At 40.5% G+C, this 25,983-nt stretch overlaps 1 protein-coding gene across 11 annotated transcripts in view; it reads right to left on the reverse strand.

Moving 5' to 3' along the window:
* ESRP1 (epithelial splicing regulatory protein 1) overlaps positions 1-19,820 on the reverse strand; it is a 63,511-nt gene extending 43,691 nt beyond the window's left edge. For 2 of the 11 annotated variants that reach the window (XR_012490666.2, XR_012490667.2), the window contains exons 1-8: positions 19,481-19,820; positions 18,739-18,935; positions 17,702-17,767; positions 17,032-17,160; positions 15,667-15,780; positions 12,771-12,885; positions 858-956; positions 668-722 (exon numbers count right to left, since the gene is read on the reverse strand). Coding sequence is in view for 8 of the 11 variants with exons in the window: in XM_074316407.2 (XP_074172508.1) it covers positions 668-722; positions 858-956; positions 12,771-12,885; positions 15,667-15,780; positions 17,032-17,160; positions 17,702-17,767; positions 18,739-18,888 (728 nt within the window). In the remaining 3 variants the exon portion in view is untranslated. Of the gene's footprint in view, positions 1-667; positions 723-857; positions 957-12,770; positions 12,886-15,666; positions 15,781-17,031; positions 17,161-17,701; positions 18,714-18,738; positions 18,936-19,480 lie in introns of those variants that run through there. The other 9 variants (XM_074316407.2, XM_074316408.2, XM_074316411.2 and 6 more) reach the window with 6 other exon arrangements.
* Positions 19,821-25,983: the final 6,163 nt, after the last annotated feature.

Genomic DNA, 25,983 nt, shown 5'->3' on the forward strand with positions numbered 1-25,983 from the left:
CCGGCCGGTGGCTCAGGCGGGTAGAGCTCCATGCTCCTAACTCCAAAGGCTGCCGGTTCGATTCCCACATGGGCCAGTGGGCTCTCAACCACAAGGTTGCCGGTTCCACTCCCGCAAGGGATGGTGGGCTGCGCCCCCTGCAACTAGCAACGGCAACTGGACCTGGAGCTGAGCTGCGCCCTCCACAACTAAGACTGAAAGGACAACAACTTGAAGCTGAACGGCACTCTCCACGGCTAAGATTGAAAGGACAACAACTTGACTTGGAAAAAAGTCCTGGAAGTACACACTGTTCCCCAATAAAGTCCTGTTCCCCTCTCACCCCCCAAAAAAAAAGATTTTGTGAACTTTGAAAGCCTGTTTTTCCTTTGGAAGTTTTCCAGTGAGAGGATGGATAGCTCAGAGGCTAAAATAAGAATCATAGACCCAAACATATGATTTCCAAAGATAACAGTAACTAAGGATGCAAATATTTCATTAAATGTTAATCCCAACATCCAAGCATACTTTAAGATGCAACCTTCTTTTATAAATGACCTAATATTAAAAAATGGATAGTCAAAAGGTTTAGTAAAGTTACTAATATTAAGGGGGAAGGGGTTAAACATCACCATATAAACAAAGACAAAAATTAAAGGCTCAAATGGAATAGTACTCAAGTACTTACCAAGTTCCACTTTCAAATTTGTAATTTACTCTCTCTGGATCTGAAAACCTGTGATCTGAAAATGAGATCATACAAGTCATCATTTTAGCTATTAGGGAGACAAAGCTATGGAAGGAATTCAAAAGTATAGGTGAGGGAAAGAGGGTGGTTTCCAATTCTGTGTCTGCATTGTTACAATAGTAATACTTACTATAAGGCTCTGAAATCATTGCTAAAATTATATTCCCCATATCTTCAACTTGAGAGGCTCCATACCGGGAGACTGAACTATTCTTCTCAAAATTTAAACCTGGGAGATTAAGTCAAGGAAACATTTTGGGAAAGTAAAATGCGGTTGCTTCTAACCCTAAATTAAACACACAGAGATAAGAAGCCAAGTAAAATGCATCTAGAGCAGGGGTGTCCAAACTTTTTTCAATGTTTTTTACCAAGGGCCAAATGCGGTAAAATACACAAACAGCTGGGCCACTCACTCAAGGTGAAGTACGTATTACTTTACCTGGTTTATTTAAGTAAACTAAATATATTTTTGGAATTTGCTGCGGGCTAATTAAAAATGGACTGTGGGCCACAGTTTGGATACCCCTGATCTAGACGGACAATTCGTTGAAATTTCAGAATAGCTTATTCCCATCAATCTGGACTTTACCCACACTTCCTGAAATCTCTAGCTGTTCTTTTGGGTAAAATGACTAAATAAATCCTGTCTTGAGGTACTAGCAATAATAAAATTTCTGTTTATTGAATAGTCTCGAATGATTACTGAGACTTTTGTTTAGTTTCAAACTATGAAGTATACAACAAATAGAATCCTTCATCCTATGTATCTGAACAGCACACACAAGGAAATGACCACACTGACTTAAAAATATAATTAAGTCAGTCAAGACCATAAGGCATTAAATGACTTTTTTAAGTTTAATGTTGGAAAGACAGCTCAGATTACTCATGATACTATTTTTGTGATGCCATTTTTACTCATAACTTCCCACCTAGGTGTTTAGAGCCCCACCATATAGCCATCTTTGATGGCAGCAAATGCTTATCTTTCGAGAGTAAATTTGTGAGAAACAGTTCAAGCACTCAGAGCCACCACTGGTCAATGTAGCTCTTGATCAAGTGAGTATATTGTTTGGGCAAACCAGGAAACATGGCTTTCAAGAAATGCATGGCTCAAATTGGGTTTCAGGGTGAAACCCAGAAGAGATTTCTATAAAGCTTTATGAAATTTGCAGTCTCTCTAAAATAAGAATGTATCTTTTTCAAAATAATAACCTTAGGAAGCTAATGGTCATCGAAGTGTTTGATTTCTTTATGTTTCAATGCTTGTCACTTTGTATTATATATAAATTTGCATTAATTTTGTAATGTAGTATAATGTATATAACAGATAATACTATGGGACTCTATGTTTTCTTGAGTTTAAAATGAAAACATTGACCAACAGGCACATGAAAAGATGTTCAACGTCACTAATTATCAGGGAAATGAAAATCAATACCACAATGAAATACTACCTCACACCTGTCAGACTGGCTATTATCAAAAAGACAACAAATTAACAAATGCTGGAGGATATGGAGAGAAGGGAATATAAACTGGTCCAGGGCCGGCCCAGGTGCTCAGGCGGTTGGAGCTCCGTGCTCCTAACGCTGAAGGCTGCCAGTTCAATTCCCACATGGGCCAGTGGGCTCTCAACCACAAGGTTGCTGGTTCTACTCCTAGACTCCTGCAAGGATGGGGGGCTGTGCCCCCCACAACTAAGATTGAACACAGCACCTTGAGCTGAACTGCCGCTAAGCTCCTGGATGGCTCAGTTGGTTGGAGCACGGGCTCTCAACAACAAGGTTACCGGTTTGACTCCTGAAAAGAATGGTGGGCTGCGCCCCCTGCAACTAACAACGGGAACTGGACCTGGAGCTGAGCTGCACCCTCCACAACTACGATTGAAAGGACAACAACTTGACTTGGAAAAAAGTCCTGGAAGTACAACACTGTTCCCCAATAAAATCCTGTTCACCTTCCCAGGAACAATTAAAAAAAAACCCACACACACACAAAAAACCAAAACTGGTCCAGCCACTATGTAAAACACTATGGAGATTCCTCAAAAAATTAGGAGTAGAACTATCATATAACCCAGCTATTCCACTTCTGGGTATTTATTCGAAGAATACAAAGACACTAAATTGAAAAGACACACATGCAACCCTATGTTCACTGCAGCAATACTGGTAATAGCCAAGATATGGAAGCAACCTAGGTGTCCACCAACAGATAAAGACGTGGTACATATATACAATGGAATACTACACAGCCATAACAATGGAAGTCTTGCCATTTGCAACAATATGGAGAGAACTTGAGGGTATCATGCTAAGTCAAATAAGTCTGACGAAGACAGACAATTACCATATGATTTCACTCATGTGTGGAATCTAAGAAAAAAAAAGAACAAAACACAGACTCATGCAGAGAACAGACCAGAGGGGAAGGAGTTGTATAATGATGGATAGTACCTACAGTGTAAACCTACAGTGTAAACACTCCACAGTATATACAAATATTGAATTATAATGTTGTAAGCTGAAATATAGGCTTGCATACCAATTTAAAAAAATAAAATGAAGACAGCCATCTGGGTGGTGGTTATTAGAATGTTTGCCTTATTTTATGATTTCCTGACTGGTATGTTATAATAAAGATAAAAAATGGAGACAGATATTAAGAAAAAGTTCATTTTTATCTCAAACAAAAAGGAGATACAATGTTAAAACAGTTCAGAGCTCCCACCCACCAAGAATTATAGCCAACCATCTGAAGAGTTAATTCAATGAGTAATAACCTTTTCCATTCTCAATTCAAAATCCCTTTCCATTTCATCCCCTAGCCTCCTCCTTCCTTCCTCCAGTAGAGACCTTGTATCACTTTCCCAAAATGCTAGGCAAATTCATTTTTGTGTTGTCCCCCACCAGCTACATTCCTCTGCAGTTAAATATACCACATATAGAAATGCAGCCACGTTTCTCGGCAAACTACTTAACCCCACAAAATTTCAGCTTATCTGTAAAGCCTAAACTGTGATCATCTTTACTTTCCTGGATTTTTTGGTAAAGATTATATCAGATAAAACAAGTCCTGGGTACAAAGCAGGCATTTAATAAGTGATGTCCTTCCCCTTCTTCCTAGAATCTTCAGGTAACCAAATTTCATAACCTATGATAATCCCACTTTGAGGGTCACATTTATGACTAAAAAATCTGAATTCACCCGATTTTACCGTTTCCCCAAAAATAAGACCTAGCTGGACCATCAGCTCTAATACGTCTTTTGTAGCAACAATTTGTAAGACTGGGTCTTATAGTAAAATAAGACTGGGTCTTATATTAATTTTTGCTCCAAAAGACACATTAGAGCTGATGGTCCAGCTAGGTCTTATTTTGGGGGAAACATGGTATATACTATAGGATAACCATCAGGCTAAAATGGTAGATAATTTTTGCATTTTACACACCCACAATCACACCCTTTCCATCATCTAGTGATGAAATAAATATGCTGCCGACTGAGGGATTTGAAAATCCATCCCTGGAGATATTCAAGCAACAGAGCAATGACCACTTACTGCGGTCATTAAAATGGTCACCTGTGGATGGCTGTACTATCAAGTATTTATTAATTTAGTGCCACTTTCAAAGAATATGAGAGGATAGAAAATCAGAGCCAAAGGATAAAGATGCTTTGGGGAAACTGCTCTAAAATTTCTGTTGAGAAGCTGGGGGTGGAAGGCTACTTTAAGGATCCTTACAGAACTAAGATTAGCTATGACTAGCTATATTTTATCGTGCAAACCCTGACACCAAATAATCATCTGGAATTCTGCAATTCTATGTAGTTAACACTTTCAGCCTTGTTAGGAGTAAAGAGAAAAGTATCCAAGAAATGGAAACCAATTCCACTGTATAGGTTTCTCAACCTTGGTAGTATTGACATGTAGGGCAGATAATTCTTTGTTGGGATGGACGGTTTCCTGTGTTCTATTGGAATTTTAGTAGCATGATGGCTTCTAAAGTTACGACAAAAAATGTCTGCAGATATAGCCAAATTTCCCCAGGTGCTTTGGAAAAAACACCCTAGGTTGAGAACCACTGGTGTAAGCTAACAGTTCCCAATAGCTCCGATTTCACTCCTTATCATCTATCGAACTGTCAGAAAAAGGTCTATATGTAAAGACACCATTACTAGACAGATTTTAAAGAAAACTGGCCAAACACCCTCTATTTCCATTTTCACAATAGCCCGGCCAATAGTAAAACGAAACAGATGAAGAAATTAGAATTTACAGAAGTGCGGTAACTCACCCAGTCTCCCAGCTGGTAAGTAATGGAGCTGGAATTATAATACAGCTCTGATTTGACTATGTGCATACAATTCCCTGCACCAAGAAGCTTTTGCTAGTTTGTTTTGAGCAATACTCTGTGAGAAGCTTTCTATATGTGCACGTAAGAGTCAAGTGATAGAGATCGGTCAAAAGTAAAATTGTAAAGTATACTGTCTGTAGACATAGATTTGTAGGGGGAAATTATTTTGCTGAATTCTACTTTTTAATTAAGAATATATTCTAGATATTTGGCTAACGTGGTTCTGCATAACACGTCCCAACATGTTTCTCTTCAAGTTATTACACACCAAGAGGATCAGCAGTTCTAAGCTCCTAACAACTTTTAAAAGTCACCCAACCTCCTGCATGCCCAAACCACCCCCGTGTGTACACACACACACGCACACACACACACAGATACAAGCAGGCCCTTTTTGGAAGGTTTATGCAATTCATAATCCTTACCAGAATTTAATAGAACAAATGAAAGGGAGTGAGAAAAATTTTTAGTACAAATTCTTTCCCTTATCAATTTATAATTATGTATTGAATGACTTGCTGCACGTCTGATCTTGAGGGAAGAAAAGATGAATCTGTGCCTCCTGATTTATGGCTCGTCATGCAACTTACTCATCCTGCCCTTGAGGCAGTCACAACAGCACCAACAGGCTTAGCCAGATTTATAAACGAGAAATGCCATGAGGAAATGAGGAAGGGTAAAGCCAAATATGGTGGGAACAAAACTAACATTTCAGGCTACAATTGAGCAAAGTGCTACATTTATACAGAGTTTTGAGAAGTTCAGAGATTTTGCCTATATTTAAATAAGAGGAGTATTTTCTTTAGTGCCACCTTTAGTGAAACAGATTTCAGGAATTAACCTACTTTTATTAGCTGAAGGTAGTAGAATTCAGGGAGAAATTTTACAAAGTTCATTTTTGAGCTATCCGCTCAAAAAAAATTACCTTTTCCCACTGCCTGAAAATGCACACATTTGGTTTCAGAACATGCAATTTTCACTTGTAAATAATATCTTTAAAAAAAAAAAAAAAGTTTTTAGTTTATATCTAAAAGAATCACACACATAAAATCACAAATACACTGTGGGACGATTATGTTTAAACTATATAATTTAAATAAATGTAACTGCATCCCAATTTAAAATTCTAATTCAAAACCATTTTCCCTGCCATAGACCCCTCAAAAGTTTGTTTCTTCTCCTTATACTGTTTACTCTTTTATTTATAGTATAACACAAGTGCCTATATTGCCAGACATATTACAATAAAATATCTATGCTAATGAACGAAGGAATAGCAAACATAAAATATGGCAAGAGAAAAGTTGAATTAGTGCTCCAACTAAGAAATGAATTTCCCACAAATACGTGCAGGAAGGAAGGAAGGGAAAGAAGTAACAAATTACCCTTAAATGAGTTGCATAATTTAAAAAATAGGTTCTATAAATAATCAGCTATATTTTAAAGTGAGCTTTAAGCTAAGCAAATCAAGAATGGCTGTGTAAAAGAACATAACTACTAGGAGCCAAAACAACAATAATGTTTTCATACCAGTAATAAATGCTGGGAAAATAATCTAAAACCATAGTTTTAACACTACTCTTCAGAAGCTTACTTTTTCCAGGGGGAAAAAAATGAGATCCACACTAACAAATATTTCTTTAGGAGGTATTATTGTAACGAAGTACCACATGAAAGACTGTCTAACAAAACTGACAAGTCCATTATACCCTAGAAGAAATAAGACGGAAGTAGGGGCTAATGCAACAAAAAAGATGAAAATTTTACTTAGAAAAACACATTTATATGGGATAAATTAGGGAAGGGGAGACTCCATGCTAATAAAACAAGTCTTCTAAAGCCTTCTAAAACAAACAACCAAAATTATCCTGGAATTACCAACTAACATTTTAAAAGTTAATTATTTTATAATAAAATAAACCCCACAAAATTAACATTATCTGAGTGCTAGTCAAGAATATTCTACATTTCTAGTCAATTATTACAGACCACAAACCAGCGTATTTGCTGATTTGGCTCACATTATGTCGATGTGTCAAAGATAATTTCTTCCCCTTTGTAGCTATCAAGGTCAATTAGTAACCCAGCTTAACTATACACTTGGTAATATTTAAAATCCCTTTCATACACAGAAAGGCACCAAGGAGGATTCAGTACTTCCTTCCACTTTTTAAGCAGGGCAATGAGGTTTTGTGATTGCCAAAAGCCCAGTTCAATTAATCAGAACAAACAAGCAACATGAACCACACTCATACACAATATTTTGCAAAGAGAATTGAAATTATCCCTCAAATTTACTTGTACTAATATGTAGCTAGTACTTTAAAAGGTCTATATATATCCAGTCTCACACAAAGTTAAAAAAGATTTTAACTGTAAAATAGTTTACATAAGGTCTTAAATCAGTAAGGAAGTCCTTGGCTGCTGTTTTTCTTCATCTGAGACATCCAACAACCTAATGAGGTTTGAAGGATCACAGTCAAGTTTGGAGACTGTGCAGCAGGCCAGGCACTAGCTAAGTGGCTGCATACACTGTCTCATTAATCCTTATAATTGTCATGCCAATTTTAAGATGGGGAAACAGGCTGAGAGGTGCAGTAAATTTGCCTCCAATAGTCTGACTCGGTGCTCGTGTTGTTAACAATTCTGCTGTGTATGAACATCTTTAATACATGAAAAACAGAACAGAACAGGCCATTGTCACTTAGAAGCACATGCACACACATACATGCCCTTTACCTCTATCAAGAAGTGGTGAAACAAACATGAACACACACACACACACGGTGCCAAAAAAATGTACACACATTTTAAGGAAAAATCTATTAAAATTGTAATACTCAATATATACCAATAACAAATGATGATTACAAGTCACGTTTGACTTCTGCAATTATAAGAGGTGCTCAAAGTGGTTACCATCAGGGTCCAGACACTTATGATTACGGCGAACTACTACTTGGGCAACGTTGACCATCTCTTAAAATATGTATACATTTCTTTTGGCACCCTGGGTATATTATAGAGAAAAAGACACACACACCCCTCTCTGCTAACTCTTGGATGGGCAGACAAGAGTGATTTAGTGTTTTTTTAACCCTGATAATGGAAAGCTGTACTAGGTAAAATGGTATTTGCTAATAATGTCAAACAGCGCATATATATATTTAAAGGAAGGCGCAGCTCACAGGTGCCCATGCGGGGATCGAACTGGCAACCTTGGTGTTATCAGTACCAACTGAGCTAATCTGCCACCCCATCAAATAGTACATACAGGGGGCCGGCCCAGTGGCTCAGGCGGTTGGGGCTACCGGTTCAATTCCCACATGGGCCAGTGGGCTCTCAACCACAAGGTTGCCAGTTCAACTCCTGGACTCCTGCAAGGGATGGTGGGCTCCGCCCCCTGCAACTAAGATTGAACACGGCACCTTGAGCTGAGCTGCCTCCTGGAGGGCTCTGTTGGTTGGAGTGTGGGCTCTCGACCACAAGGTTGCCAGTGTGACTCCCACAAGGGATGGTGGGCTGCGCCCCCTGCAACTAACAACGGCAACTGGACCTGGACCTGGAGCTGAGCTGCGCCCTCCACAACTAAGGCTGAAAGCACAACAACTTGAAGCTGAATGGCACCCTCCACAATTAAGATTGAAAGGACAACTTGACTTGGGGAAAAAAAATCCTGGAAGTACACACTTTTCCCCAATACAGTCCTGTTCCCCTTCCCTCCCCCCGCCCTCAAAAAAAAAAAAAGTACATACAGATGCAATATCCTACAACTGGATAAAAATTTTATAAAATTAACTTCCCTTTCCAGCCGAGTACTTCATATGTGCTCAGGAAACAGAATATAAATTTATAAGGGAGATAATCTACTGAAATGGCCAACTCCATCCTCAAATGATCTTTGTACATTCTAGAATATTGCCCCCTAGTTAAATGAGCTGGAATTTTGCCTCAGACTCAGGATCAAATACTGGTGCTTCTAACTAACGTAAGACAAAATCTCTAAGCGTCAGTTTCCCCATCTATAAAAAGCTGAAGATACTGCCTCCACTGGGCTGTTGTGAGGTTATTGATAGGATATGTAATAAGCACTCAATTGATAGTTCTCTTCTTTCACCTGCTCTCTTTACAAGGCCATACTTGATTAAAAATAAGTTCTTAGTAAAGGCTTGGCAGAATGAAGTAAACAAAATAGTAGAGGTGTTGATTAAGGAGAATAAATCAGTTCATAAATAACAAAGCTAATTAAAAAAATAGTTAAAAAAACCAGGAGGAATACCATGCAACATGAAGGGGGTAAAATAGGGTTGCTCTTAAAAATGACTAACTCATTAATACAAATAGTCCTATAATCAAAATGTCCTTTTGGTAGGAGAGAGCTAGTGTTAATTTCCTCAAGGGACCTAAAATAATATTTTCCTCAAAACAACAACAAAAAAAATCACAGGAGCTCCAATCTCTATCCTTACACCCTCACCACCACACCTGATTAAGTAACAAGCTTACAAAATGCCTCCACAGTTCACCTGCTAAATGAGATCCTCTCTTCAGCTGGCACTACACAATTCAAAAAGCAGGTAACAAAACTGCTACTGGAATAACTCTGAGAGGCCCAACACTAACACCAGAAGTGGCTTTAGAACCAACACAAGGAGAAAAGAGGGAAGTAAGTAAGTGCTAAAATAAGAACCAGAACTGCATTCAAGAAATTCCTGAAACCCTTTGTTTTATCATAGCGGTCACTACTTTTTTGTTTATATAGCACATGATGGTTTACAAAACTTTCATTTGGGGATACCTGAGATAAAAGTGAGGCTTAGAGAAGGCAAGTGACTTTACCAGGAAAGCAAAACTGCATATTCTCAATTACCTATTCCTTTCCAAGGGTTGGCAAGAGCCTCTCTCTCCTTCCGCTGCTGGTTTACCTGGTGGAACAGGTAATGTCTCTCCACCTACTTGGCAAAACCACCAAGGATGTGTAATGACCATCTTTCTATATGTTTCCAAATTCAGTGCCAATTCCATATTAGAAAGGAAAATGTTCAGTGGTCTGAAGAACAGGATAACTTTTCAGTTCAGACACTGGAGAAATCCTTTGCACAGATAATGACAAGTTGATAATCAAATTTGGTATAACTGCTTTTGACCTGAGAATTTGCTTTGGTGGTCTAGTTGGGGAAATAATGATTCCTCTGATTAGGAATCATAAAACAATTGATCACAGTAGCAAAGTAAAACAAAAACCACTGCTAGGAAAGCTTAATAACATTTCTTACCTGCTAAATGGGGAAAAAATACAGATAAAACATTAATAAAAACATTTAAGATTAAAATACACTTTTTGATTGGCAAGAAAACTATAAATCTAAGAATTTCAATGTAAACCAAAAGAAACTAATTTATAATTAAGCTGTTTTTTAAGAAATATGAAATTCCCTAGTTTTTCAATGAATGTATTATTTAATGGCCATGAGCCTTCCTAAAATTTCAGGTGTGATGTGCCTGAAATGGAGCCCAACTTAGTTTTATTCACAATTCATCTATTTACTGTAGTCACATATTTCTGATTTCATCTCCATGGCATTTGAAAAAGAACCACCAATAAATAGTTATAGAACTAGGATTAAAAGGAATGAAAAATTAATTGGCATAGTATCCTACCTAACAGTCAGACAATGGAACTCTTTACTTTAAAAAGTACTATACACTGGTGTGTAGACAATACAGATAGCACAAAATAAAAAGCCCAGATTACCATATTGAAAATCTTTAATAATAACCCTAAATCTTATATATATGAAACTCTTCAGAAACCAAGGAAAACAAAAATGCATAAACTTTTAACAAGTTTTCCCTGAACTGTCAACTCATTGAGAACACCAAACTACCTAAATATAAGAACCTTTTTCTGATAGCTGTGGAAATTTTTACTAGTATCTGACCTATAATCACTAGGGAAAGTTTTTCTTTGCTAAATGAGGAAACTGAAGAGTCAAGGATAAACAATTCTTAATATACTGCCTTTCCTACTCAAATTGTCTTTTTCTAAATTAAGGTAACTTATTAAGAGTTTCCCTCCACTATCTACCGATTTGTTTTAAAATTTTTGGTTCTTTATTTTGTACCAAGGCATCAAAAGGTTTAGCATATGTTATGGACTGAACTGTATCCCTCCCAAAAATTCGTATGCTGAAGTTCTAACTCCCATTGTGACTGCATCTGGAGTAGAGTATTTAGGAGGCAGTTAAGGTTAAATGAGGCCCATAAGAAAGGTGCCTTAAGTTAGGCCTGTGGCCTTATAAAGGAAAAGAAAGACATACCCCTCACCTCCTCCTCCTCCTTCCACCTACCATGTGAAAAAAGGTGAGGAGGTAGCTACTATCTACAAGCTAGGCAGAGCCCTCACCAAAAACTGACCATGCCAGCATCCTGATCTTGGAGTTTCCAGATTCCAGAACTGTGAGAAAATAAATTTCTGTTGTCATCTAGTTTATGGTATTTGTTATGGCAGCCAGAGCTAACTAACACAGCATTCAAACAACAAAACAAAGAGTAACAGAGTAAGAATTTGTTTCTGTTGTCCCAACCTTCTAATGCAATTCTTACAAGAATTCCCTCAAAATATGCTTACTCCATCCACCCTGGAGGTAAACCAACTAGTAGCTAACCAACTAACTAGTAGCTAAACCAACTAAAACAAAATTCCAGCGAACTGCTTTCAGTAAGGAAGGTAAATAAAATGGGTTTGACCTGCTTACCAATAGTTAGGAAAAATATGCAAACAGCCTTTTTAAATCAAGAAAAGAAAGTTTGAAATAAAACAAAAATCAGGCTTTAGCCCCTGAAAAAAAATGAGGAAGTTTAAGAATAAACATCTATAACCCACAAGTTTCTGAAAGCAACTTGAATCTGACTTTATGACAAATTTCATAGTGGCTTTGGGAGTGTCACCTAACCTTTCTATTACTCCATATTTCACCTGATATGTTAGCACATGACTGCTTATTAATCAGCACTTTAAAGTCTTACTGGATGAATGATGGGTCATTCAAGACTACACAATTTGTGATTATTAAATTTACTTTTAAATAGATAATGCATTAGATATACTACCTTGGCATTGAAAAAAACAGGTAAAATACCAACCTCATTTTATCATCTCAAAAGATGGTTTATTATAATCACCATGCTCTTACGCGTATTTGTCAATCCCAGGGAAGGGAAAGGAGTGCCAATTAACAGCTGTTTATACAGAGCATATATCCACTTTTAAAAACTCTTATCCATTCAAAAGAAGCCAAAATAAACCCTAAAACGGAGATAATCACGAACAAGTGGCCTTGGAATCAGCATCAAAGAAAGTAGTTTTCATATCCTTCAATTCATCAACAACCAAAAAAACCCAAAGCACTCCCATAATCTGCAACTGAATTCTATTCTAGATGTGTTCAGCTCACCAAAATCCATCTAACTGAATCACTATTCAAATTTAGCAAATTATAACTACTTTGAATGATGCCTATAATTGTACTATGAGTTCTTTGTAGAACAGCTGACAAATTTTGGACAGGCCAATTGAATCCATACACTGACAGTTAAAGATGTTTTAATGTTTCTTGAACTGCCATTTTTTTCTGGAGCTAGCTTTTGAAATGATTCTTGAGTAATCACTTAAAGGATACACTCTGTCATTGCTGCAACATCCAGTTTATCAATATCAGGTGAGCCAGGGCAACACTTCTTGAATTCTTTTCGCAGATCAAAAAAGGAATAGAAGCATTCAGGCAATAATACATTCTGAGGAAGGACAAGGTAGACACTGTTAACTGTTTGAATTTAATTCATAATGTTTCCCTAATAATTAGAAACCTAAAAATTGAATGTAAGTATATTTTACCACAATTTAAAAAAATGTTTTTAAACAATCAAATGTAAGAGTGATTTTATTTTCTGTTAAAATATTACATTCTATATACAAGGCTCATGGGAAAAAAATTCATCTTACTTTAAGGCAATGGATTACAATGTTTATACTCCATTATGCATTCCATTCAAAACACTTCTGAAACTTTAACACATTTGAGCTACTGCATTTTATATTTTGAGAAAACCACACTCTTTTTCTAGCCATAATCATTTTAGACCATCTGCATTCCAGGCAAAATTTTAGCCGCATTCTCACATAGATGCATACGTTTACAATGTATACCTAGACACAGGATTCAGTAGGTTTAAATATTGGGTTCTAATAACGCATACTTTCTGTACTAAATCAGATTAAGATAGTGAATTTCTGATGACCTGAAAAGGATTATTTTTGTGCCAAATTACATTACCACATTAGTTTTCCTGACCATTATTCTAGCTATACCTGAGAAATCAAATTAGACTTAAGAAAAAAAAAAGATATTACAAATCTCAATGGCAAAGGAGAAATGGTTACCTGCTGTTCTTAGCTACTAGCACCACTCTTATGGTTATCAAACAAAGCTCAACTATCTTGGCAAATATTACACTATTGTTTCATTTGTTTTCCCCTAGGGGGGGACCCTCATTGAATAACTTTCAAATATATTTTTTAAACTGAATTCAGATTTTTCTTAAAATTTGAAAATAGTTTATGTTCACTTATTGGGAATTTCTACCCATTTGTACACTAGAAAGTCAAGGAAATAAAGACTTTTTAATGTTTGTAACCTAAAACATTTATGCAATAATGTATCTAAATTTCCTCTATTGGATTCTGTTAGATGTGACCTGCTCATACTATACTTGAAACAGGTATCACTGCATCATAGTCAGTTTTCAAGTTACCAAAAGAATCATGAATCCTCACAATTACCTACAAAAATGCTCATTTAAAAACTATTTACAATGACAATAATTTGCATGTTTAACAATAAAAGATTGGTTTAAATAGCTATTTCCAATTAAAATACTGAGTATTTTATTTAATGCCTACAAAAGATATTGATGTTATATTAAATTATAAAGTAGGCTAAAAGGTTTGTGTAGTGTGAATGCTCCCTGAAAAAATAAGCCTTTTCTACAAAATCTGAAATATATCCAACTATGTTCATATTAGAGAAAAACACTTTAATATATTGTTTTCTGAGTACCAGGATTATTTTCTTTTATGTTTTACCATTTTCTCTAATTTTCCTTAATTAATAGAATGACTTTCATTATGATACTAAATTAATTGTTATCAAAATCCTAATAGAAGAGACTCAGGAAAATGTCTCAATTTTTCTCTGGAGGTTTTGCCATATCCAAAGCATCTCATCTAAACTAACAAAAACAACTGTTTTCCACAAGCCCAATGGGGAAAGGATGAAATTTTACTCCTCTTCATGAGTCTGAGAGGAAAAAAAAATCCTCATATACATCTATTTCGGGATCAAGGGTATAGCAATTGGTCCAGCATTTAATTAACAAAAAATACTCCCCCCTTTTAATAAACAATTACTTAGGTTGCTAGAAAGAGTGATTTTCTCAACCCTCAAGGATATAGAAACTTGAGTTTGACCTTCAAACTTTTAAAATTATCATTATACATTTAACTTATTCCCTTTTTCCTACCAGAGTAAAAAGAAAGATCTGCACTGGCTACTCACTTGTGACAACTGTCATTCTAAACCTTTCACTGCAAGATTTACATCATAGTTTCCCTAAATATATTTTTTTCAAGTTCAGTGCCTGCCTATTACAATAAAAAGTTACAGTTCAAACTAATTAAGTTCATCAGATGAACTATATTAGCAATGATTGGCTACACTGGGTGGGCTGTCTATGCTATTTTCTCACAGCCCCTCATTCTTTCCAGGGAGAGAAATCACGTTATATCTACCGTAAGACTGTATTTTTCTCACTCCATACTCTTTTCTAGATCAGAAGATAAGCAAAGATAAAAGATGGGGCTAACCCTATTGTTTTGATACAAGATTCAATCAGTTTTGGACAAAGTGCAATATACTAGAATCAACATTTCAGTAGTTATATGGTTAAGTCTTACCTTGGCAGTACAAAGCTTTTATATAAAATTAGAACTAAAATTAAAAGATTTCTTTGAACTTCTTTTTCTTTGCTCCTTCCTTTCTTGGATAAAGCATTTTCCACACAGATGGGAATGTTATGGTGTATTAAAATACAGTTCTCTCCTATTACTTGTAGTTATTTTAAGTGTGGAAAAGGGAGAATGTCAAGCATTTCAAAAACTTGACATACACAAAAACTTTTAAGTCACCCAAGGGTACCTATAAAATTACTGCAATCTCAAACATCTCTATGGAAGTATCATGAATTTTGCATTGTGGTAAAATATACATAATACAATATTTAACATTTTAACAATTTAAGTGCACAGTTCAGTGGCATTAAGTACATTCACTTTCTTGTACAAGGATCATCACCATCCCTTCGTGATCTTCTCAAACCGAAATTCTGTACCCATGAAACAATAACTCCCCATATGCATTTATTTAAAATCGGGAAACTTGGAAAAATCTTTTTTTTTTTTTTTAAAGCCTCCAGTTACCCCAAAGGTCCAATTGCCTTTTGAGAAGTGAGCATTCTTACCTTCTTGGAAGCCTCAGGATGCAGGATTTGCCTGACATGAAGCTGCCCATCAGTACAGAGACAGAAAGAGGTTCCTACCCCAATATTTAGTTCATTGCTCACTGACTGGTTAAACTGAAAAGAAAAAGACACAAGAATGTAATTGATGCAGGATTTACAAACTCTGCAAAGTGGCCCCAGTTGGTGGTGACAATCAGAGAAAAAAAATGCACTACCTACAGTGAAGAGGGACACCGGCATTGGGGGCAACATTAGAAAAATTTGGTTCCCACAGACTGTCTAGCTTCCTTTAGACAGAGCTTTCCAATCAACCAGCAGTTATGCACAGAATTCAGTAAATGTATTCTTTTTTCCTTCCGTCCGTACCCCTTTCTATTTTTTTGCGAAAAATCCAAGACTTCAAAATCAGAGATCTTGTTTCATCAGCAGATTGCCTTCGGATTACATCATTCCCTGCTGTTACTTTTTTTTAATGGTTGAATGTTCTAGGCTTAAAATGCCAGTTGGGCAATGTGGGTAATGGGTATGGAAAGTCTGGTAATACGTTTCCTGAAACACACCTCAGAAATGATCACTTTCCACTATAATTCGCAACACATATGCCAGGGCAGGCAGGGGCCAGGAGGGCGCCGGACACTCACTGGTGCACAGGTGTTTAGCGCCCCGCCCTAACTCGATCCAGTATCCATCAGCACCCCGAAGCAGCCAGTTTTTAGGTCACCCGTTTCCACAAGTGGATTCCACCACTTTCACGGTGACCCAACAAGCAGCCCTGCATGTCACAGCCTGCAAACCTTCCCCCGCGTTAGGACCAAGGCCACTAAAATATAATGGAACCGGAATCGATCATTTGGGAGCTCAGAATCCTGAAACCAAACAGGGGCTGCCCCTAGAACTCGGCGCGGGCCGGCCGCTCTACACCACAGCGCCTCCTGCCCTAGGGCTGAGCCGCAGACGGAAACCCCCGAAGGGAACAGGCGCGCCTGGTGTCTGGGCCGGTGGATGCCGGCGGTAGGATTCAAACTCCGCTCATCAGGCGATTGGTAAAACCCAGCTGATTCTCTGACCCAGGGAATGACTCAGGAAGCAACTAGAAAACTAGCGAATTTTGGCCCAAGACCTTGGGGTTTGAGAGACAAAGAGAAACAGCGACCTCCTCCCAAAAGATCCGACCCCGGCCTGCAGGAGGGGTTTCCACCCAAGCGGCCCGGCGTCTCGCCACCCAGCACCGGGGACGCGCATGGACCACCAGCCGAGGGCGTGGGGCCTGGTAGGCCTGGGTCCGCTGGCGGGGGTGGGGGTGGGTTCGGGGGTGACGCTTGGGCCGCTCGGCTGAGGGTGGGCGGCGCGGCCCAGGGCTGTCACCTGTCGGAGAGCTTGGTCCAGCTGCGCCGCGGAGGACAGGCTTTCGGTGTCGATCTTAGTTTCTTCTTTACACTCCTCCGTCAGCTCCAGCTGATCCGGTCTAACTAGTACTTCGTGCAACTGTCCCACCTCCAGGGGAAAGAAGCAGGAGTCAGTGTCCCCCTTCCTCAATTTAAGAGCCTTCCCCCGCCCCCGCCCCCCCCCCCCCCCCCAGCCTACTCCTTCGCTCGCTTGCTGGGGCGGTCCGCGCCTCGGGAGGGGTCTGGCCGCAGAATCAAAGCTCACTGGTCGCCAGAGGCTCCGGAAGCCGAAAGGTCGGTGCGGCCCAGCCCCCGACCCCACCCCCACCAGGATCAGGTCGGAAAGGCTCAGGAAGCCCGCACAGGGGGCCCCGGGGATTCCACCCGGGTTCCGCAGGGCGCCCCCGACGGGCAGAGAACCGGACTTGGAGGCGACAGGCCTCTCCACCTGAGCCAGATTTTGGAGGGCTGAAATGGCTCCAAGGCGGAGGGCCAGCAAGTTTGGTTTTACTCTGGATTCTCTAGGCCCCAGGTCCCGCCTCACAAGTGGGAAAACAAGAGCACTTGTTGACTGACCTCCCCCCGCAAATTTCTATACAACAAACTTCTTGTCCCACCCCTATCATTTGGACAGAAACATGGAGAAATACCTTCTTGTTGGCCAGATCCACGACTTTCCATAACAGCAGGATAAGCTCCTTCTCATCCGAGCCCAGCTTGGCCCCAGTGGCCCCAGCAGTGATTCCAAAAAGCACCACCAAGTAATCCGGAGACGCCGTCATGGTGATGGGTGGGGAGGGGGGAAAAAGGGGTTCGGGAGGCGGTGAGGGAGGGTGTAAATGAGAACAAGAAAACCTGTCCTAAAGCCTCTCCTAAGAGAAAAAGAAAGAGCGCCCACCCCCCCTCCTCCACCTCCTCGCCGCCGCCTGTGCAAAAGGCGGTAACCAGCCTTCCCAAGCCCACACCTGGCCGGTGCTCCACACCCAGGGCAGGAAGAGGGGTGGGAAGGAGGGCGCAGTAGACCTGCCCTTTTTGTATCCAATTGCCGGTGCGTCTATGCAAAAAGCCTTAAGCAGGGCTGTACCCCCGGGAGGCGCGCGCAATGGCTGAAAGCTTTTCTGTTTGGGGCTGTGGCTCTACCTGCCCGCCCCTTCTACCCCTCCCCCACGTGGTGCAGGTAAGAGACACCTGGCGGCGCCGGCCCATTGGCTCCTTCAAACCACTACGTGGCAGCGGTGGAGGAGGAGGCAGCCTAGAGAAACGGGAGGAGGGGGCGGGAGACAATGGCTGGATGAATGGAGAGGGGCGGGCGAGAGGGAGGAGGGGGAGACGCGCAGGCGGTTTCCACCCTGAGGGTAGACGAGGCCAGAAGGGAAAAGGGTGAAGGGTGAAAGGCGCTGGGGAAGGGGAGGAGTCGGGGTCACACCTTTTGGGAGGTATTCGAGAGGTGTGGGGGCTTGGAGAAAAGCCGGCTGTGGGGAACGAATGCGGAGGTTCAAAAGTGACAAGCGAAAAGGCCTGGCGAGGGGAGGCGAAAGGAGACCAGAGGTGAGGCCCTAAGTGCGGAACTGCCCAGGGCGCGGCGCCGGGAGAGGCTTACCGCGGCGGGAGGGACCGCCAACGGCAGCCGGGAGGTGGCAGGGGCAATTGCCTAGCACCGGAAAAGCCGCTCCCGAGCCCAACACACCTGTAAATGCAAACAGCAGGCCCTGCGGGCTGTTCCCCTCGAGCCGGAGCCCGGGCGCACGCTCCTCCAACCTCGAGGCACTGCCCACCTTCGGGAGTGAAACCCTCGCAAGCGGCAGAGCCAGGCTCCCGGGGCTGGACGTTCAGTCATAAGTCACGCTCAAAGCAGTTGGCTGGCGCAAAGCAGGAGGAGGTACCCTGGGAGGAAATTCAGGTGCTTGGAGCCCTCTCCCTTTTCTCTCAATTACTACCTTAATTGCTACGTCTTATTTGGTCCTGGCTGCCTGTTCGAGACTGGAATCTCCTCCAGGGCAGGGGCCCACTTCCTTTGATTTCCTCAGTTGCCACTGGCCCCACACTCTACTCATACATTTGCCTCTGAAATTGTGTCGATTTGGCCAATGTTCCGAAGCAGTCTCCCTACTCTAGCTCGGGTTAGGTCTGCCCAGAGGCTATGCAGCCCACCACTACCCCTTAGCCAAGTCGAACAGCCCTGTAGTGAGTCCTGTTGACATTTTAGAGAGCAAAGCGGTAGCGGTGGTTTCCTCGAGTTTCATATTTCAAACTGATCTAGTCTTGGGAACACAATTTCGTCTGAGGTATTGTTAATTCGGCTCCAGGTGTCCAGCCCTTTATATTCATGATGAGATATCACGCAACCGTACCCCTATCGCTACAGTAACCCACTCTGGGTATAAACCCGAGAACCTTTATATAAGGGGAAGCTAGCGATTAAGCTTTACCGACGGGGAGGAAGCCGGGCCGGAGTGGGGAAGAGGCTGAGGCTCTGGGTGGGGGGCAGTGTTTGGGGAGCATGAGGCTCGCGCCGCCGAGTTTCCTAGCTGCTGGGAGTGCGGGCGGCGAAGCTGCCTCCCGCTGCGCAGGTAGCAGCTAGCGTCTGGGGGGTGCGGACGGAGGCCGGGCTCTGCCCGGGGCAGGCAGCCCTGCAAGGGCCAGCGAGGGTGCTCGGTACCACCCTCGTTTGCAGTTAGGATTCCAGCGGCGCGTGCTTCTCCCTCCTGGACTGCAGGATGCGGGGTAGAAAAGGGGCCCCGTGGTCCACAGCTGGCTCGCTGCGGCGGCCTTGCCCCGCCTTGTCCCGGTATCTCCAAGCCACCCTCCGGGGCCCGCAGGCGTCACGGGGGCAGGGACTGGGCGCCGAGAGAGGCAGGGAGGGACCTGGAAAAACCACCCAGATTGCATTGCAGTGGGAGAGGCCTCCTGGAGGAGCCGGTTTCCCTGAGCCACCTCCCCTCAGGGCTTTCTCGGTGCGCGGTTCCCAGGTGCTCTGCCCAGCCTGGGCCGGAAGGTGTAGGTCCTGGTGCGTGGCTCCGGTGGGGTGCACCCGAACGCGTGCGGCGCCGTCCGGAGGTCCAACGCCGGGCAACCACTGTGTCTGAAAAAGTGGTTAGAAAGCTTAGGAAGTCCTGCTCCGCCCATCCTTTCAGGCCTTTGGTGTTCGGATTAATCATTTGTATAGCGCGTTTAGAGAACTGAGAACATGATTTTCAACGCGCTTGCCAAGGATTCCGCAGCGTTATTCATATTAGAATCGAATCTCAGGGCTGCCCCTTTTCACAGACTTGCCTTCCTGTTTAAGGAAGTCAGATCTTTGGTTTCTGATTGTTTTTCATTTAAATTTTAATTTGCCCAACTAGGTTACAAGGACAAGAATTTTGTTCCTTTCTCGAAGGTATTCCCAGGGCTTGGAATAGAGCTTGACATATACTACATACTCAACAAATATTCGTTGAGTGATTATAATGAGTAACACCCACCCATTGTTGCAGCTGTTTGTCTCCGGAGCTAGGTCATAGTTCATCACCTCGAAGGTGAGATTCTGAAAATGGGAGTTTACAGGTAATTTAAGTCTCAAATGTTTAAAAAGAGTAGGTGCTAATTCTTTGACAGACAAACCTACTTTTGTTAAAGAAATTCAGCTCTTGTTAAATGCAGGGATGCCAAGAAAAACTGTGCAGTACAAGCAGCTTAGTTCTGAATACAAAAATGTTTTATGTCCATCCCATCATCTATAAGTAATTCTAATATAGTAAGAATAATCAGTATGAGTTGGGTGTGAGGAATCTTGAAAAGAGAGGCTCATTCTACCCATGGTCTTTAATGGAGACCATCCTTAAAACTCCCAAAACAAATGAAATCTTTTTTTTTTTAAAGCAGCAGAGACCCAAACTGAGGGATAGGCTGCAAAATAACTGGCCTGTATTCTTAAAACCATGAAGGTCATGAAAGACAAAAACTGAAGAACCATTCCAGATTAAAGGAATTTACGAGACATGACAACTACACATAGCAACATGGATCCTGGATCAGAAAAACTTTTTTTTTTTTTTTAAAAGGACATTGGGACAATAGGAAAACATTGCATAAGGTCTGAAGGTCTGTAGATTAAATAATAGTATTGTATCAGTGTTAATTTCCTGATTTTTGTAATATGCCTGTGGTTCAGCAGGAGAATGTCCTTTGTTTTAGGAAGTACCAGTATTTAGGGATAAGGGGAATCATGTGTATAGCACTCAAGTGATTCTGACAAAATATACATACGTACACGCATACATATACACAGGATAAAGCAAATGTGGTAAAATGTTAATATTGGGGAATCTGAGTAAAGGAATTCTTTATATTATTTGTTGCAACTTTTAAAAGTTTTGGAAAAGTATCAGATAACTTTTTGCTGTCACCACCATTCTGTTGTTTAACAAGGCTCTGTCTCATGACTTGTTAATGCTAACCTAATCCTTCATACTGCAGAATGAATCCATTTTCTTTGTCTTTTCCTTAGTGAAAGGAGGAGAAAGAAAAGGTCACCATTTTCTGTATAACAATCCTTTCAGATACTTTAAGGTTGTCTTTAAATAACTTTCCTAGACTAAATTACTGCAAACTCTTTAAAACTTTCATCCTTAAACTTACTTTCCTACTCTTTAATTGTCTTCGTACTCTCCTTGCACCCTTTTCCTCTTATCAGTTTTAGAGAGTAGCTCTTAAAATGGATGGAATTCAAATGCTGTGACGTGACCATTGACACAGTGATAACTATATGTCATGTTTACTACTTTCAGTTCCCCTTTTATAACTATGGTAGCAGCACTACAACTTGCTGACTCCAGTTTTGTTTGAGATCTCTGGATCTTTATTGGAGTTCTCAATTGCACATACCTCATTGTTCTCTTGTACCTGTAAGAAAAGAGCCTTCAAAAGTGAATCAAAGTATGAAAATATTCTCAAATTATATACTGGTGATGGTTGCACAAATGTGAAATATTAAAAACCACTGAATTGTACACTTTAAAAGTGTAGAGATTATGGTATGTAAATTATATCTCAGTTCCCCCACTCCTTCTTCTGCCTCTCCCCTCACTCCGGCTCAAGCCATTGTTTCTCAGTCTAGTGTAGGACACAGCTCCCTGGCACGTGCTGGTACTATGAGCCTTGCGCTCCCCACCCTGGCTGACGCAGTCGGTTGTTAGTGGTCTGTCAGCGGCTCACAGCAGCTCGCGGAGTTCCGGCTGCTCGCACTCACTGGCCCTTGTGGAAATCGAATAGGCGACTTCAGCGTTAGGAGCACCGCGCTCCAACTACCTGAGCCACAGGGCCGGCCCTATATCAGTTTTTTAAAAAGCAAATCACAGTAAAAGCCTGTTTTGTGAGGCTACCACAAACTATTGATATTTCTTATTTGTATTAGATGCAGTTGTAAACGAAATCACATTTTATACTCCCTAGACAAGTCCAATGTGAAGAGATTTGAAGTGAAGAGATAGGGAGAAATGATGATCAAGATAACTAAATACATTATAGTTTTATATGAATTACTCTGTGCATTACATATTTAAACAAATTGCTGGTCTGAACCTTTATTACAGAAATTATTATAGATGGTCTGTGTGGACAAAATATGGGTTTATTAATTGGCGCTGCCATTTGTTACCTCATGGCCTTGGATGTGTTCCTTAGCCTCACAAGGACTCAGTTTCTCACCTGTAAAAATGGGGATAATAATGTACACTTCATAAGTTTTAAAGGGAGAGAAAATGTGTAATGAAGTATCATCCTTAAGGAAAACAAACCTGAGAACCAGGAAGATTACTCCTACTCATGAGGAATCCCCACCTGGGGAGGGGTCTCTCCAGACAACAACCACAAAAGCCCTTAACGTGCTGACTTTAGCTTAGTTAGGTGAAAGACCCCATCAAGGCAGGCAGGCTGAAACATTTAAACAAGACTTTAATTACCATGTGTCATAGAGAAATACATCATGGATCTGGACAGATAAGCCTTCTCCTTGGGGACCACAGAACCGATCCATTTAATGGCATCTATGGAAGTGATGCCACCCAGGGGAATCCCTCCCTCCTTACTCCTGGCCTCATGCCCTTTGCTCAGGAGTACATCCTTGCCTCTCCCAAAATCCAGTCTGAGACGGAAGCACAGCAGCAAACCTTATCTTTTAAGTCAAGGTGGTTTGACAGGAGTGGGTATTTAAAGAAAGATTTTAAGAAGTTTTGTTTCTCTTATTTCCTAAGTTCCTCTGCTTCCCTGTAGTATGCCTACTCATCCACCCATTTGGCTGAAAAGGGGCCAATTTTGTTATTCTGGCGAAATGCAACCCAAAGACCAGGAAATGGTTACTCTGTTTTGTGTCTGAAGTATTTAAAGTGTTAAGTTGAGATAATGTACTTGGTGGAAACTACCATTTGGAGACAATGAAGATAATTTTTATGGTGGGCCTATATCATTTTCACTTGCATGTCGGTGCATTCTCACCTATAGATTTCTAGGTGACTGTAAATGTCTACACAAAGTGTTAGACCTGATAGATACATTCAGTCATTTATTTGACAAATACTTACTGGCATCTTGCTATACACCAGGAAAGAAGAGTATTAGGCACTGGAAACACAATAGTAAATAAACACAAACCTGTTCTTACCCTTATTGAGTGGGGGACACAATCACAAAAAACAAATATATCACTACAAATAGTGGTAAATGTTCTAAAGGTACACAGTGCTCTGGGATTGCGCTACAAGGGGACATAAAAGCAACTAGGGAGGCAGAGTTCAATAAGAAGCGGTATTTGAATTAAAATCCACAGTAGAGATGAAATAAAGAGGTAGGAGCAGGTAAGAAGGAAGGAAAGAGCCTCTCTGCAGCAGGCTGTGCAAAGGTCTATAGTGGGAGGACCATATGGCAATGGAAATAACTGGAAAGGGCCTGAAGATGAAGGTGTATGAGGAAGAAAAGGTGAGACCCCCAGAATCTCCGTGGACTTCCCCTCCGTTGCTCACCAAGTTCCTTGGAGTTTTCCCCAGTGACACAGTGCTTTGATCAATCCCCACCATTCCTCATGTGACCCCTTTGGCCCAGAACTACAGAATCTTGCCAGTGGTTGCAAGTGTCCTCCACTGTATGCACTAACTTTTCCCATGCACCCAAGTGGTTTCTGGGCATACTAGATTTCACAGATCTTTAAAATTAAACCAAAAAGGGGGGAACAACGACCACCATAGGAAGGATTTATATTTTTAATTTTGCTAAGAAGGATATTTCAAAACAAAACCAATGAACGTTTACTGTCCCTTTCATTTCTTAAGAGAAAGGCTATTTTAACACCAAAAAGAAAGATAGACTAATCTCAGAATATAGGACAATTTTTATAATAGTTATATAAATCAGCTTTAGGAAAAATTTGCCACAGTGTTCTTTTTAACTCATCCAACTTCACATTGGAAAAAATCACATACCCCTGTTTTGGAGCTACTATCCTGATCCTCGTCTGAAAATTACCAACAAATTTAATTAAAACTCACTTGTGTTTTTCAAATTAATATATATTTATTTAAATCAAAGTAATACAAGAATATCATTTTATAAGTCTAATCTACATGGTTTATAATGAAAAACTGCAGTCACCTGTCTCTCTTCCCCCTGAACTCTGATTCTTGCTTCCCAGAGGCAGCTACTATCCACTTCTACTTTCAGCTGTCTTTCTATTCTTGTAGTTACCTCATTTGTAAATAACATTTACTTATTAATATTAAAAACCTTCTTGTTTTTAGTCTAAAAGCCTACTTTAATCTTGTTGTTCCCTTCTCAAATTGAATTTGAGCTATGGAATAAAATATATATTATCTCAAATCTCAAATCCATCTCTGTTGCTTCCCAGATAGTCAATCCCTCAGTGATTACCACCATAGACTATATACGTAAGATGGTATCCTACTTCAAGTAGGCAACAACTAAAATTCTAGACTCTTTCAATTAATGGTCACTTTGTTTATGCCTGCTTTCATTACCATTGTTAAATGCTTCTCTTTATGGACACTTTAACAACCAGGAGAACTTGCTTATGCTTAGAACTAGGGAAAGGGGTTTGATGAGGGTATTCATCAATTATGTTGGCCTTGAGGGAAGAATAAACACTTAATGAAACACAGAAACTACTTCCAATAACAGGATATCCCTTTCTTGTCCAAATCTGTATCCTGGCTTTAGCTAATGGAGGAAATATCTAATTTTAATCAGAATCCATTTCTGCAAACAGTATTTTGAATCAGACTCCAAGATAGCACGAGGAAGGAAACACAAAAAACCATTAGCACCTACTCCCTCTGTGGAGTGGGTCCATGGAGTTGATAGGAGAGGGAGGAGAAAGGAGAGCTTTCTGTTTGCATACATAGATAACAACAATAAAATAGCTTTTATTTATTGAATTGACACTATATACCAACTATCATTTAAAGCCCTCAGAAGCATTATCTCATTTAATTCTCACAACAACCAAATAAGGTAAAAATAGTGTTATTTTACCCCACCCTCCATGTTACAACTGAGGAAACCAAAAGTAAAGAATAACTTGGTGAAAATGACCTGGGCAGCCTGACAGAGCAGAGATTTAATGCCTAAGGAGCCTGACTGCGGAGATTATGTTTAGCCCCTATAGTATACTGAACATGAGCCACACTTACACTTTAGAAATCTTATTAACAAACTGAAATAGGGCAGACTGTCACGAAATAAAACATCTATCTCCCTCTGAGAGCTTGGCTGCAAAACATACACATGACTAACAAAAAGCCACAAAAGCAAAGCTAGAGTAAGCTGATTTAATAGCTTAGTAATATCACACTTTCAATTTTATAAAATAACCTGCATTTTATACCTCAGCTTGTTTACAAGGTAACCATAAATTATGAAGTATCCTTGAGGTCCATCAAAGAAG

Source organism: Rhinolophus sinicus, chromosome 6 (assembly GCF_057876585.1).
Source record: "Rhinolophus sinicus isolate RSI-liver-muscle chromosome 6, RSI-T2T, whole genome shotgun sequence".
NCBI lineage: Eukaryota > Metazoa > Chordata > Mammalia > Chiroptera > Rhinolophidae > Rhinolophus > Rhinolophus sinicus.